General features: G+C 48.0%; 1 protein-coding gene across 2 annotated transcripts in view; it reads right to left on the bottom strand.

Annotated features, from left to right (window-relative positions):
- Positions 1 to 8,806: 8,806 nt before the first annotated feature.
- The window catches only part of BCL2L1 (BCL2 like 1), a 48,662-nt gene continuing 44,120 nt past the window's right edge, over positions 8,807 to 13,348 (bottom strand). Inside the window, exon 3 of one of the 2 annotated variants that reach the window (XM_036244347.1) lies at positions 8,807 to 10,489. In XM_036244347.1, the coding sequence (XP_036100240.1) occupies positions 10,352 to 10,489 (138 nt within the window). In that variant the 3' untranslated portion in view covers positions 8,807 to 10,351. The remainder of the gene's footprint in view (positions 10,490 to 13,348) is intronic. The other variant, XM_036244346.1, reaches the window with a different exon arrangement.

Here is a 13,348-nt window from a genome sequence, read left to right as displayed (position 1 = left end):
TCTCTCTCTCTTCCCCCCTCTCTCCCTCCCGCTTTATCTGAAGCTAAATGCAAAAATGTCCTCAGGTGAGGATAAAAAAAAAAAGTCAATTGGATCCTGTTTGTTGATGGTGTTTTGAGTTCTATATCACTGGTGATTTTCTATCTAATTGTTCTATCAAGTGTTTAGAGAAGGGTATTACTTGTGGATTTGCTTGTTTCTCTTTTTAGTTTCATCAGTTTTTGCTGCTTTCTTTTGATTAGTGATTGCATGATATATATTTATTTATCCTTTTTCTTTCAACCTGCCTATATATTTAAATTACATTTATTATAGATGACATATAGTTGGTTTTTAAAAGTCACTCTACTTTTTTTTATCCTCACCCGAGGACATTTTTCCATTTTTTGTTCAGATAGAGTGGGAGGGAGACAGAGGAAGAGAGAGAGAGAGAGAAACATCGACGTGAAAGGGACACATCGAGTGGCTGCCACCTGCATGAGCAACCAGGGCCGGGGACAAACTGCAACCGAGGTACGCGCCCTTAGCGGGAACCGAACCCGGGTCTCTCTGGACAGCAGGACGACGCTCTAACTGCTGAGCCAAACCGGCCAGGGCTCTACTTTTAATTTGTATATTTAGACTATTATACTTAATATAATTACTGATAGGTGAAGACATATCTCCCAACTGTTTTTGTTTTCTGTGTGCTCTGCTATTCATTTTCTGTTTTTCTGCCTTCCCGTGGGTTTAAAAAATTTTATTTTAATTCCAATTTAATTTATCTTTAGTGTTTTCTGAGTGTCCCATTGTGTAGCTTTGTAGGGGTTGCTATAGCTATTATATTACATATACACAACTTAGCACAGCCTTCTGTCATCAGTTTCTGAATTTGAGTGAAATGTAAAAAACTTATCTTCCCTTATGTTCATTTACCCACTTTCTTATTGCCAGGTAGGGGTGAAATTCTGGTCTCCCAATGTGGTCTCCATTGACACTGTGGGAAGAAGGGGGTGGCAGGATAGGGCTCATTAATGGCCAGCAGAGATGAAAGCTTTGGCCTTATCTGACAGCACCCTACATTGGTGGGGGTGTTGAGTAGGTTGACTCATGAGGGTAGAAGTCTAGGCCCCCCACTCGGCCTTTGCTGATGTGGATGGGGCCATAGTTTTGTCAGCGGTAATTGGATGAAGTAGAACTGCTATTGTTGGGGCTATTTTTTCTTTTCTGTGCCCATTGGCATTTTGGGTAGCCAGCTCCAGCTTCTTTGGCTCCAAGTCTGGGATCTCTGAGGCAGAAAGAAAACCAAGGGAACTCACCACCATGTCATTCCTCAGGCCCTGATGTCCCTGACTGGTCAGCCTTCTCTCTATCTTTTAGAATTGTTTAATGCTTATTTTATATACAATGTCCTGGTGTTAGTGTAGGTAGCTAGATATTAATAATAGAAGGGAGTTGCCCAGCTATCGTGGCTCAGTTGGTTCAGCGCTCTGCCATGCACCAAGAGGTCACTGGTTAGATTTTCAGTGAGGGCACATGCCCCGGGTTGCAGGGCTTGATCCCCAGTGGGGGTTGTGCAGGAGGCAGCCAATCAATATTTCTCTCTTACTGATGTTACTATCTCTCTCTCCCTCTCCTTTTCTCTCTCTAAAAAAATCAATAAAAATATATTTTAAAATAGGAAGGGAACAAAGGAAATCAAACATTATTAAGTAAATTCAACTAGGCCTGGCCAGTGTAGCTCAGTGGTTGAGCGTCGACCCTTGCACCAAGAGGTCTTCCAAGAGGTTGCCGGTTCAATTCCTGGTCGGGGCACATGCCCAGGATGTGGGCCCAATCCCCAGTAGGGGGCATGAAGGAGGCAGCCAATTGATGTTCTCTCTCATTGATGTTTCTATCTTTCTCTCCCTCTCCCTCTTCCTCTCCCTTCCTCTCTCTCTAAAAATCAATAAAGATTATTGATTATCCTCACCCGAGGACATTTTTGCATTTATCTTGAGGTAGAGCGGGAGGGAGAGAGGGAGGAAGAGAGAGAAACATCGATGTGAGAGACATGTCTAGTGGTTGCCACCCACACAACCCCAACCGGAGCCAAACCGAGGTACGTGCCCTTGGTGGGAACCAAACCCGGGCCTCTTTGGTTCGTGGGCCCAATGCTCCAACCATTGAGCCAAACCGACCAGGGTAAAAAAAAAAAAATTTGTTTTTAAGTATAATCAACTAGGGAGCATTAGCCTGCTTAACCAGGAAATTACAGCTTCACACATTCCCCAGGGAATCCTCTGCCTTGAGGACCTAATGCCCTGAAGCAGGCATGGGTGTGTGTGTGTCTGTGTGCATAAAAACAGCAGGAGAAATTCTGCAGGGCACACATGCAGTGAGCCAAAATGAGGACCGCAGAGGCCTGTCTGTCTGCCTGGGAAAAGGATAGAATTGAATAGGGAACACAGAACCCCAAAAGATCTAGAAAATGGATTGGTTAGAGGGTGGGCCCATTGCAAGTCCCGGAAAGCATAGGAGGTTGATGTTATTTTGAAAAAGCACTTGGTCCTTCCCAAACCTGAAATAATATGACCCAGTTTAACAAGGAAGCGCGATCTCCCTCTCACACGCACTTGCCCCGTTGGTTTGCCTGTTCTCTCCGTAGCAGCCATGCAGCCCCAGCAGCTGCCTGGGGTCCGTGGCAGACTGCATGGGCCTGAGCACAGCACCAGCTGAAAACATACTAAGCTAGCTGGATCCGGACAGGGACATGGACCAATGGTGCAAAACTTCTGGACACGGGCCCTATTTCTGGGCCTGATGAAGACAAGACTGGACTTTTTCCACCATGGGAAGGACAGAGATGGGCCATTGGAAACCTGGGGACAGCCTTCAAGTTTTATCATGCTACAAGATCCCACGCATGGGTCTCTAGGAATGCTTTCCTTGGGACTGCATGAAAGAACATGACTTCCACTTGCAAGAATGAGTTTTTTGCCCAGGCTGGGAGGCTCAGTTAGTTGGAATGTCATCCCATACACCAAAAAGGCTTTGGGTCCCACTCCTGGTCGGGAGGCAACAGATTGATGTTTCTCTCACATCAATGTTTCTTTTTTGCTCTCTCTTTCACTTCCTGTCTCTCTAAAAATCAATAAAGACATATCCTCAGGCGAGCATTAAAAAAAAAAGGCTGGGTTTTTAGCTGGTGAAATAGGGAAAATTACATTTGCTTCATCTTCCTGAAAGTGGAAGCACAGAAGTGGGGTCATTCATCCTAAGGAGCTTCCTCCTGTCTGGTTCTGAATGGTTGCTTTCTTTTTTTTAAATCCTCACCCGAGGATATTTTTCCATCTATCTTCAGGTAGAATGGGAGGGAGGGAAGAAGAGAGAGAGTGAAACATTGATGTGAGAGAGACACATCGAGTGGTGCCACCCACACAACCCCAACCAGGGCCGGGGACAAACTGCAACCAGGTACATCACCTTGGCCGGAATTGAACCCGAGACTCTTTGGTCCAGGGGCCGATGCTCAAACCACTGAGCCTAACCGGCCAGGGCTACTGATTGCTTTTTCATGTGTCTTTTATTGCATCCCTCTGTCCTCTGTATTTTCCATTAATGATGGTTAGATTTAGAGGTTTTGGTTAGAGTCAGATTTGACTTTTGGGCAAGAATATTTCATAGGTGTGCTGTGTTCTTTGGCCAGGAGTCACACGGTACCTAACTGTCTTTGTGTGCCATTTGCAGCCTTTGTTGGTCACTGTAGATTCATTAACTTATTAGGGGTACAGACTGCTTTCAAATTATCTAAAGATGCTAACCTCAATTAGAGTTTTGAAAATAAAATTTAAAGTACAGGATGTTGCCCTAGCCAGTTTGGCTCAGTGGTTAGAGTGTTGGCCTGTGGATCCTTCGGTTCCCACTAAGGGCATGTATCTCAGTTGCAGTTTGTCCCTTGCCCCAGTTGAGGTTGTGTGGGTGACAACCACTCGATGTGTCTCTCTCACATAGATTTTTTTCTCTCTCTCTTCCTCCCACTCTATCTGAAGATAAATGCAAAAATGTCCTTGGGTGAGGATAAAGAATAAAATAAAGTATGGGATATCTTTCAGATTGACAAAGATCAAAGAGTGTTAACATGGTCCAGAAGACAGGCAGTTTCATTGGATGCCTGTTTTGGTTGTCTCCATTAAAATGACAAATGCAGGTACTCTTTGGCCCAGCGATTCTATTTCTATGAACATGGATTCACACCCATGTGTGCATAATGGACATGTGAGGTTGTTTATTGCAGTATTGTTTGGATGAACAAAAGTTGAGAACTACCAAATTTTCCTTTCTCAAGCAGAGTTTCCCAACTGGTGTGCTGCGAAGTCTCACAAGTTGTGGCAGATATGTTGGCGCCTCAGCCATGTGCCCTCAGCCCAGCTTCAGAGGTCACGTGCAGCTTTGGTAGACAGGGCTCATTCAAGGGAACAGGTGTCTGTGTTTCTTTGATGATAGGTTTATGCTTGGCCCAACCTGGGATTGAACCTGAAACCTGGGCCTATTTGGAGGACTCTCTAACCAAATGAGCTACCTGGTCAGGGTGCATTATTCTTTTTTTTTTTTTTTAATCCTCACCCGAGGACATTTTTTGCATTTATCTTCAGATAGAGTGGGAGGGAGAGAGGGAGGAAGAGAGAGAGAGAAACATTGACATGAGAGACACACATCGAGTGGTCGCCACCCACATGACCCCAACTGGGGCGGGGACAAACTGCAACCGAGGTATGTGCCCCAAGCAGTAACTGAACCCGGGTCTCTCCGGTCCGCTGGCCAATGCTGCAATCGCTGAGCCAAACCGGCCAGGGATATTCTTTTAATATGTTGTTAGATTCAACTTGTTAATATTATACTTAGTACTTTGGCTTGCATGTTTGCAAGTAAATTGGCCTAGAATTCCCTTTCCTCTCTTTCTTTGCCTTTCTTCCTTTCTTCCTCCCTTCCTCTCTTCCTTTGTGCTCTACATACAGTCTTGGTCAATTCAAATGCTATAATTTTGTCAAAAAAAAAAAAAAAAGATTTTGAGGAGGGACATCTGTAATAAAAAAAATTAAGTAGTTAAAAAAACTTATTTCCTGTGTTCTGGAATTCATCATTTTAAAATTTCTTACATTTTTTTCTTCATATAGACTGAGAGGGAAAGTGAGGGAGAGAGAGAGAGACATTGATATGAGAGGACACATCGACTGGTTGCCTCCTGCACGACCCTGACCAGGGCCGGACAAACCACAACCAAGGTTCGAGGCCTTGACTGGAATGAAACTCGAGACTCATTGGTCCACAGGCCGACACTCTAACTGCTGAGCCAAACTGGCTAGGGCCATCATTATTTTTAAATACTCAAAATGAAAAAATTCATTTGAATTTGAAATTCACTTGATTACAACATTATATTTGTCAACTAAAGAAAGGGAAGAACTATTGGAGCATTTAAATATAATTATTTAATTGTAAACTTTGGAATGGGTTAAAATCTTTTATCACCTACCTTAAGTTATTAAGTCTCTTAATGATGTTGACTACTAAGAATTTGAAAAGATCATTATTAATAGGCCTTGATCAGGAATTGTATTGGTAAACCATTCTGATAAAACCTCATATAGAAAGTTTGCATTCACAGGAGCAAGATCAAATTTCTTAATAAGTTTTAAAATATATTTGGATGTTTCCATTAGAGTTGTTGATACTTCATTTCCTCTCTGTGAAATATGTTGTCTTTCACTTCTCTCATCAGAAAATATTATAGAAATGGGATACATTTCCCAGGACCCACATAAATAGTCGGAATCGCCCTTCCAGCTTTCCCTCTTCAATATTTTGTGTGTGTGACATGGCACATTTTAGATTGAGAATCAACGAGTTAGAGGTCTGGTTTAAAAATTGGAGAAATACTACACAGCTGGAAAAAATAATGAAGCTGCCCTGAATTGTTAACTGGTGAAGCGCGATCTCTCTCCCATGATAAGTACATGGGAATTAATGTACTCATTGAAACTTCTGTAAGATTCATTATTTAGGCGTAAATGGCAAGACACAGTCCTCTTGTGTTAAAAAAAAAAAGTGAGATAAAACTGTATTGACATCTGTGTACTTGCCTGTGTGTGAAAAGACATTTCTGGAAGGATATCAAGAATCTGGGGAGGGGACTTCAGTAGCTAGATAAGAGCCAAGGGCCAGGGACACTTAATAGGCATAGAGGTGGGTGGGAAGCTGTAGGCTTTGGTTTTGAACTAAGAATGGTGACCCTGAGCTCCGGGTGAGCCGTGGCAAGCTCTGACTTCGGCACCCCAGAGTTGGAAGTGTAGACGTCCTTCTGGTGAGCAGGAAGGGCGAACACTAGAGAAAGCTGGCCAGCTAGGAGATAGGCTGAGAGGCCTGCAGGAAGGAGTCTTGGGGTGGGAGTGGCTTTCAGGTCGCATTCTCCGGCCACTAGGGGGCAATCAAGCCCTCTCCTGAAAGCGGGTTGGGCGGAGCGCCGAGAGCAGGTCCCGCCTCCAGGCCCGCCCCACAGCTGGAGCGCCCGCCCGCTTTCCCAGACCTCTCCCCGACCTCGGGTCTCAGCCACGTGGAATTTCGTGAGGTGCAAATCCTCTCTCCTCCTGGGAGTCCGCCTATTGGTGGGGTCATCACTGCAGCCCCCCTCATGGGTTATCTCATTCATTGTTAACCACCATAGTGTAAGATGACTACTGCCATCACACCCATTTCACAGAAGGGAAAACTGGGGCTCAGAGATTGGTAACTTGCCCAAAAACCAGAAATGGTGACCCAGGGTACACACCTGACCTGTGCATCCTCAGAACTGGAGCGTTAACCAAACCACCTCTTCTTGTCAACTCTGCTCCTCCTCCAAGACCTTTTTCTTCTTTTTTTAAAAAAAATATTGTATCACCCTGGCTGGTTTGGCTCAGTGGTTGGAGTGTCAGCCCACAGACCAAAGAGTCACAGGTTCGATTACGGTCAAGGGCACGTGCCTCCGTTGCGGTTTGGTCCCCAGCCCTGGTTGGGGTCCTGCAGGAGGCAGCCAGTAGATGTGTCTTTCTCACATCCACGTCTCTCTCTCCCCCCCTCCCACTCAATCTGAAGATAAATGGAAAAAATCCTCCGGTGAGGATTAAAAAAAAAAAAAAAAAAAAAAAATATATATATATATATATATATATATATATATATATATAGTTTCTATTGATTTTTTGAGAGAGGGAGAGGGAGAGAAACATTGATAGGCTGCTTCCTGCATGCCCCCTACTGGAGATGGAGCCTGCAACCTGGGCATGTGCCCTGACTGGGAATGGAACTGGTGACCTCTTGGTGCATGGGACTACGTTCAAGAACTGAGCCACACTGGCCGGTCCGTCAGGACCTTCTTTACACAGCAGCCAGAGCACCTTGGGGGCTCTAAGGGAGCATGTCACTCCCTAACAACCTTTCTCTGGCTCTGGATGACCTCAGGATCAGGTTCAGTCCCTTTACCCCACCTCTTTGGCATCATCTTGACCCAGGAGCCCCCATTCAACTCCAGACACACCAACTTTCCTTCAGCTTGAAGAAAACTCATTCAATCTGTCCATTTGCTTCTTCATCAGGACCATTCTTCTTGCCTCCCCCTTATTTTATGTTAACTCATATACAGTCTTCAGGCCTGGGCATCTGAAGCCTCTGAGGTCACTTCTTCCAGGGAGCCTGACTTCCTGAATCCGATATGCTCAGGTCCCATATTAAATGCTGTTCAAAACTCATTATGAGTCTCCTCGGTACTACTGGTCTCAGCCATGGGCTCCATTTTTTAAAAAATGTTATTAATTTTTTAGAGAAAGGAAGGCAGAGAAAAAATCATCCGTGTGAGACACATCGATTGGCTGCTTCCTGCATGCCCCTTACTGGGGGCCGAACCTGAAACCCGAGCACGTGCCCTGACAGGGAACTGAATGGGGACCTCAGTCCATAGGATGACGCTCAATCCACTGAGCCATACTGGCCAGGCTAGGCTTTATTTTTGTAACTGTCATGGCATCATTATTTCAAAAACTCGAATCACCCTTAATTCCTCTTACTCTCTTACTCTCTAGAGCTATCTCTACTTCATCAGCTGATCTTGTGAGGTCTACCTTTCTTTTTATTTTTTTATCCTCACCCGAGGACATTTTTCGATATTTTGTTCAGATAGAGTGGGAGGGAGAGAGAGAAACATTGATGTGAAAGGGACACATCGAGTGACTGCCACCCACACGACCCAACCAGGGCCGGGGACAAACTGCAACCGAGGTACCTGCCCTTAGCGGGAACCGAACCCGGGTCTCTCCAGACCACAGGCCAAGGCTCCAACCAGAGTCAAATCGGCCAGGGCTGTGAGGTCTACCTTTAAAATGTTATCTCACCTCTGACTCCTTATCTTGCCAGGTGTACTCATAGTCATCATTTCCACCTCTGCCTTCCAACAGCTGTCTTTATATTTGTCCACCTGTCTCCCTGACTAGAATGGACGCTCCATAAAGGCAAGGACTTTGTTTACTACAGAAGTCCCAGAGTCTAAGATTGCCTGTAGCTATTTAACTGTTTCTCCCACTAGAATATCAGCTCCTGAGGGCAGGAATTGCCCCAGTGCCCAGCACACAAGCAATAACTCAATAAAACCCATCAATGTACCGGTGGAGACTTAGGACCAGCGGGAGAAAGGAACTTGTCCAAGGTCCTCCTCGGAGGGCAGCAGAGCCAGCACCAGCACCCAGACCTCCTGCAGCTGTCAGGCAAGCAGCCCCTTCTTTCCCATCCCGGAACACACAAGAGCCCAGGCCCTCTGTTCAATGAATTAACACAGTTTATTACTGAACTGCACTTTCACCTTCACACAGACTATTTCAAAGAGCTGGAACAAGTGTGGGGTGGGGATTGGGGGAGGGACAGGTGCCCCTCAGGAGCCAGGACCCCGGCTGGCTTCCCCGGACCAGGGCAGGGAGGGAGCGTCAGGCTGTTCAATCTCTAGGCACCAGCTCTTCACGTGCACACGCACAGCAAGCCAGCAGCTCCTCACACATAAATACAGACACGCTTAACAAAAATAGTATATCATCTTCACAAGGAATAAAAACTAGTTTTGAATATGTACAGCAGAGAGCCCAGGGGGGCCAGGGCTAGGCCAGGACCCCCAGGGATGAGACAGGCCATGGGTAGAGCAGAGGAGAGAGGGAGGCCTGAAGGGCTCCTGGCCAGGACACTCTGACCTGGCAGCCCGGCTGCCCAGGCTGAATGGGGGTGGGGCACAAATCTGTTTGGCCAGGCAGGACTGGCCCCACTGGCCAGCCGCACTTTCACCCTGTGCACCAGGCTCTCCTTCCTGCCCTTTCTGCCTGAGGTAGGGAAGACCCTAGGGCTCCCACAGCTGCTGCCTGTAGCTCCCCTTCACCTCTGGGCCGAGGCCCCTGAACCCCATGGGCAGCAGTCCAAAGCAAAGATGCCACAAGGCTGATCTCCTTGCAGGAAGTGAGGCAGCTGAGGTCATAAACAGCTCTGGGGCACCTGTCTTGGGCCCAGTTGGTCCCTCAGTCATGGTCATGGGAGCCAGGGGAGGGGAAGCGGAAGGGAATTGGGATAGTGCTAAACTGCAAGGGCCACCCTAGCTTTGGCATGGGGTGCTTCCTGCAGCTACAGCCCTCTCCTCCTGAGTTGGGCTGGCCTCTAGCCAGAGACCTCTAGAGGACATTGGGGCTGGGGGGGCAGGGACTTTGGCCAGGCCAGAGTTGGGGAGGGGGGTCCTGGTCCTTGTTTCTTTATCCCAAGCAGCCTGAATCCCTAATTGGTCAGAGTTGGCCCCTAAGTAGCTACTGAAGGGTGGGAATGAAAGGAAGGGAAGCCCAGGTCCGGGGGAAGGGGTGGGGGTGGGGGACTGGGATAAGAAATGATTAATTCTGAGGCCACAAACATGAAAACGAAGGCAATCTAGTCTCTTTTTCTGGGAAAAAGGGTCAGAAAACTTTCTAGCTCCCTGGCAGGAAAGCATTCTTGGGGAGGCTAAGGGGTAAGGGGTTCCACCAATCAGGCAGGGCCCTTCCAGCCCCCAGCCACAAACTCCCCCACACCTGCCAGCTTCCATGGGCAGATTTTGGGGAAACTTTGTGGGTTTCAAGGCCAGGAGAACTGAAGTGTGGGGGAAGGTGGCTCTCACAGAAGCATAGTAGATTCTAGAAAACTAACTGCGGGGGACCAGGTCTAGGCCCAACCCTGTGATGTGTAGGGTGGTCATGGCTGCATGTAGTGGTTCTCCTGGTGGCAAAGGTGGCTGAAAGGAGGGATGTGGTGGGGGCAGGATGGGGGTGGGAGGGTGAGTGGGTGGGTGGTCAGTGTCTGGTCATTTCCGACTAAACAGTGAGCCCAGCAGAACCACGCCAGCCACAGTCATGCCCGTCAGGAACCAGCGGTTGAAGCGCTCCTGGCCCTTCCGGCTCTCGGCTGCTGCATTGTTCCCATAGAGTTCCACAAACGTGTCCTGCAGGGAGAGAGAAGAGAAGGAAAGGTGCTGTTTGAGTCTTCAAAAGGTAACGTGGGTGGGTGGGAGAAAGGGGGCCATCTTCACGCTTTGTCATCTGTGCCCACTCTGGGCCTGATAAAGGGTTAAGAGCTGCTCTCCTTTTTGACCTCTAGTTGGGAATGACCAACCCATGTTATTGTTAATAGGTGCAAAGCACGAAAACAGCTCTGTCCAAGGTCAGACAACTAAGAAATGGTACTCTAGAACCTGAGGTGGGAAAGAGATGGGCAGGGCAGGGAGCGACAAGTAGGCCAAACGGCTAGAGCAGAGGAAGAGATAGGGAGAGATGAGGGTGCCGGGGTGAGCGAGAGCTGGACAACGGGAGGCCTGGAAGCCACAAAGGAGCTTGGAACAGAGTCTGAGTGAGGGCAGAGTGGAACCACTAGGCTTTCCACTGTTGTGATAGAGGGACGGAGGAAGGGAGGGAGGGAGAGAAAAGAGATGGTAAATTTCCAGAGTGATTCACAGGGCAGAGTATGTCTGGAAACTCTTTACCAGAGGCTCCTTCTTCCTCTGGAGGGATTCTCTGTCCAGGGCAGGCTGAGTGGGGCAAAGCAGAAATGGTAACAACCATGCAGGACTGGGATGGGTCTATGAGCTCCAAGTCCCTGTGCCCCGCCCCAGGAGGTGTGACTCTGGGCCCAGGAGGAGGTGAGCAACAACCCTAGGCTGTGAAGCTAGTCAGGAGGGAGGCACATGATACTGGGAGGGAGGGGCTTCGGGTTAAATTACCCAGCCCCAGCCCAGGGTGGAGCTAGCCTGTGGGGCAGGGAAAGGGGAGCTTAGAGTACCTTTTAATGAGAAGCTTCCCACCCTATTTGTCCTTTAATCCTCCCAACAATGCTGCAAAGCAGGCTGTTTCTCCCCACTTACAGACCAGGAAATTGGGCCTCTGAGGGTGGAGAGACTCGATTAGGTCACCAAGCTTTGTCAGTGGTGGAACCAAAATCCAAGCTTAGTGTCTGGCACCTAGAAATCAATGTACTGTGTGTGTCCAGGGAGGGAATGACATGAATCACTAGCTGGTTCCAGGGCCAGTGTTTTTGCCTCTCCACCAAGAGCTCATACCTTGGGCCCACATTGCCACCTGGTCCCAATTAGCCGGGTGGTGTCTGCTCCCTCAGACAGGGCCTGCAATCCCCGATTGGCCCCAGGTCCCACCCAGCCAATTTGCTCACTCTGATACCTGCCTGGCCCCACTTCTGGTCTTGATGACCCCTCAGTCCAGGCCCCACAGAGATTTTTAACAGCATGCCAGTGCTTCAAGTCTTCTATAGTTTCCCCCTGCACTCAGAAAGCCACTGTCAGGTCTGTTCATATCCCTGGGACCCGAGCAGAGTGCCATGTGCACTGAGCTGCCAAATGACTCAAAGAATACTCAACATTTATTAAACGATTAGGAAGGTAGCAGGAGCCACAACCCTTATCAGAGAGCTTGCCATCTGCTGGGAGAAGGCATTAGGGAAAACAAGCAGTGGGGAAAGCCCCATTCAGACCACATCACTCCAAGCTGTCAACCTTTCCAAGGTTTTCCATCACACCTGGAATCAAGTCCTTACCACAACCAGCAAGTTTTAGCAGGACCCGGCCCCTCCCCACTGCACACTCCACACGTAGCACCAACCTCCTTGCTGTTCCTCGAATATCTGCTGAGCTCAGGAGCTTGTTGCTCTTGCTGCCTGGAGCACTTGACCCCAGATCATCACCTGCCTCACTCCTTCATTTCACTCCCGACTCTGCTCAAATGTCATCTCCTCAGAGAGACTTCCCTGGCCACTGTGTCTAACATGGTATCCATCCCCATCTCTCTCATCTATCCCCTTACCTTGCCTTATTTTTCTTTTCATAACCAGATTCTATACTTTGTTTTTGTTTGATTTCTCTCCTACACTAGATGTGGCTTGATGAGGCAGAGATTCTGTCTTGTTTCTGTATACCCAGGACAGTGTCTAACAGAGTTGGTGCTCAATAAATACATGAGTAGAACAAAGGTATTGCATGTCTACTAAGTGCCAGGCACTATTATCTCACTTCATCTTCATAATTCCCAGACTAGACACTTGAAACTCACTTCACAGATGAGACAACTGAGGTTTACAATAGGGAAGACCTTGCTGAATGGTGGCAAAGCCAGGATCAGAACCCAGGACTGCCTAGCTCCAAGGCAGTGCTGCTATACAGCAGGACAGTCCCTGTGTGGGGCACTGGAGAGGACCTGTCCTGTCACTAGTGCTGAATGGATTCCGTGAAAAAAAAATGTGGGGGTGGGGTGGAGGTAGAGTCTTGGGTCTAGAGGACAAGGCAGTAGCAGCAGCAGCAACCATCTCCTAACTCTTGGCCTTGTTGCTGCCCAGGCATGGCTGGTGTGGATATGCTCCCCTCTCTCCCCCCTTTCACCCTGGCTACACTCTATGGGTGTTGGTAAAGAAAATTCTTATAGGAGTTTTTATTTTTCTGATCCCAAGCAAAGTAGGTGCAGGTAAAGTCACAAAAAAGATGGACCTGTTATGGGGGGAGTCCTGGGCTGTGGGAAGCATGGGAGAAGTGAACCCATGGCCAGAAGGCCATGGTTATCCCAAGGAGCTAAATGTCCCACAAGAAATCAGAGACATTGGGGTTGTAGCCAAAGTGGGAGAGGTCTGGCTCCCTCAGTGGGAACTTTCCTGAAGTAGAGGGCTGGCAGCCACAGGACATTTTCGGCTCTGGGGCTGGACTGGAGTAAACAGGCTCTGTCCCTGCAAAGGCACAAAGCACTCACTGTCCAGGAACAGTCATTGCAGGGTGGAGGGAACATTCTCATTTCGGTGCCATAGAGAA

This window comes from Molossus molossus, unplaced genomic scaffold, assembly GCF_014108415.1.
Source record: "Molossus molossus isolate mMolMol1 unplaced genomic scaffold, mMolMol1.p scaffold_m16_p_6, whole genome shotgun sequence".
Classification (NCBI taxonomy): domain Eukaryota; kingdom Metazoa; phylum Chordata; class Mammalia; order Chiroptera; family Molossidae; genus Molossus; species Molossus molossus.
This window is presented reverse-complemented; position numbering and strand designations above follow the sequence as displayed.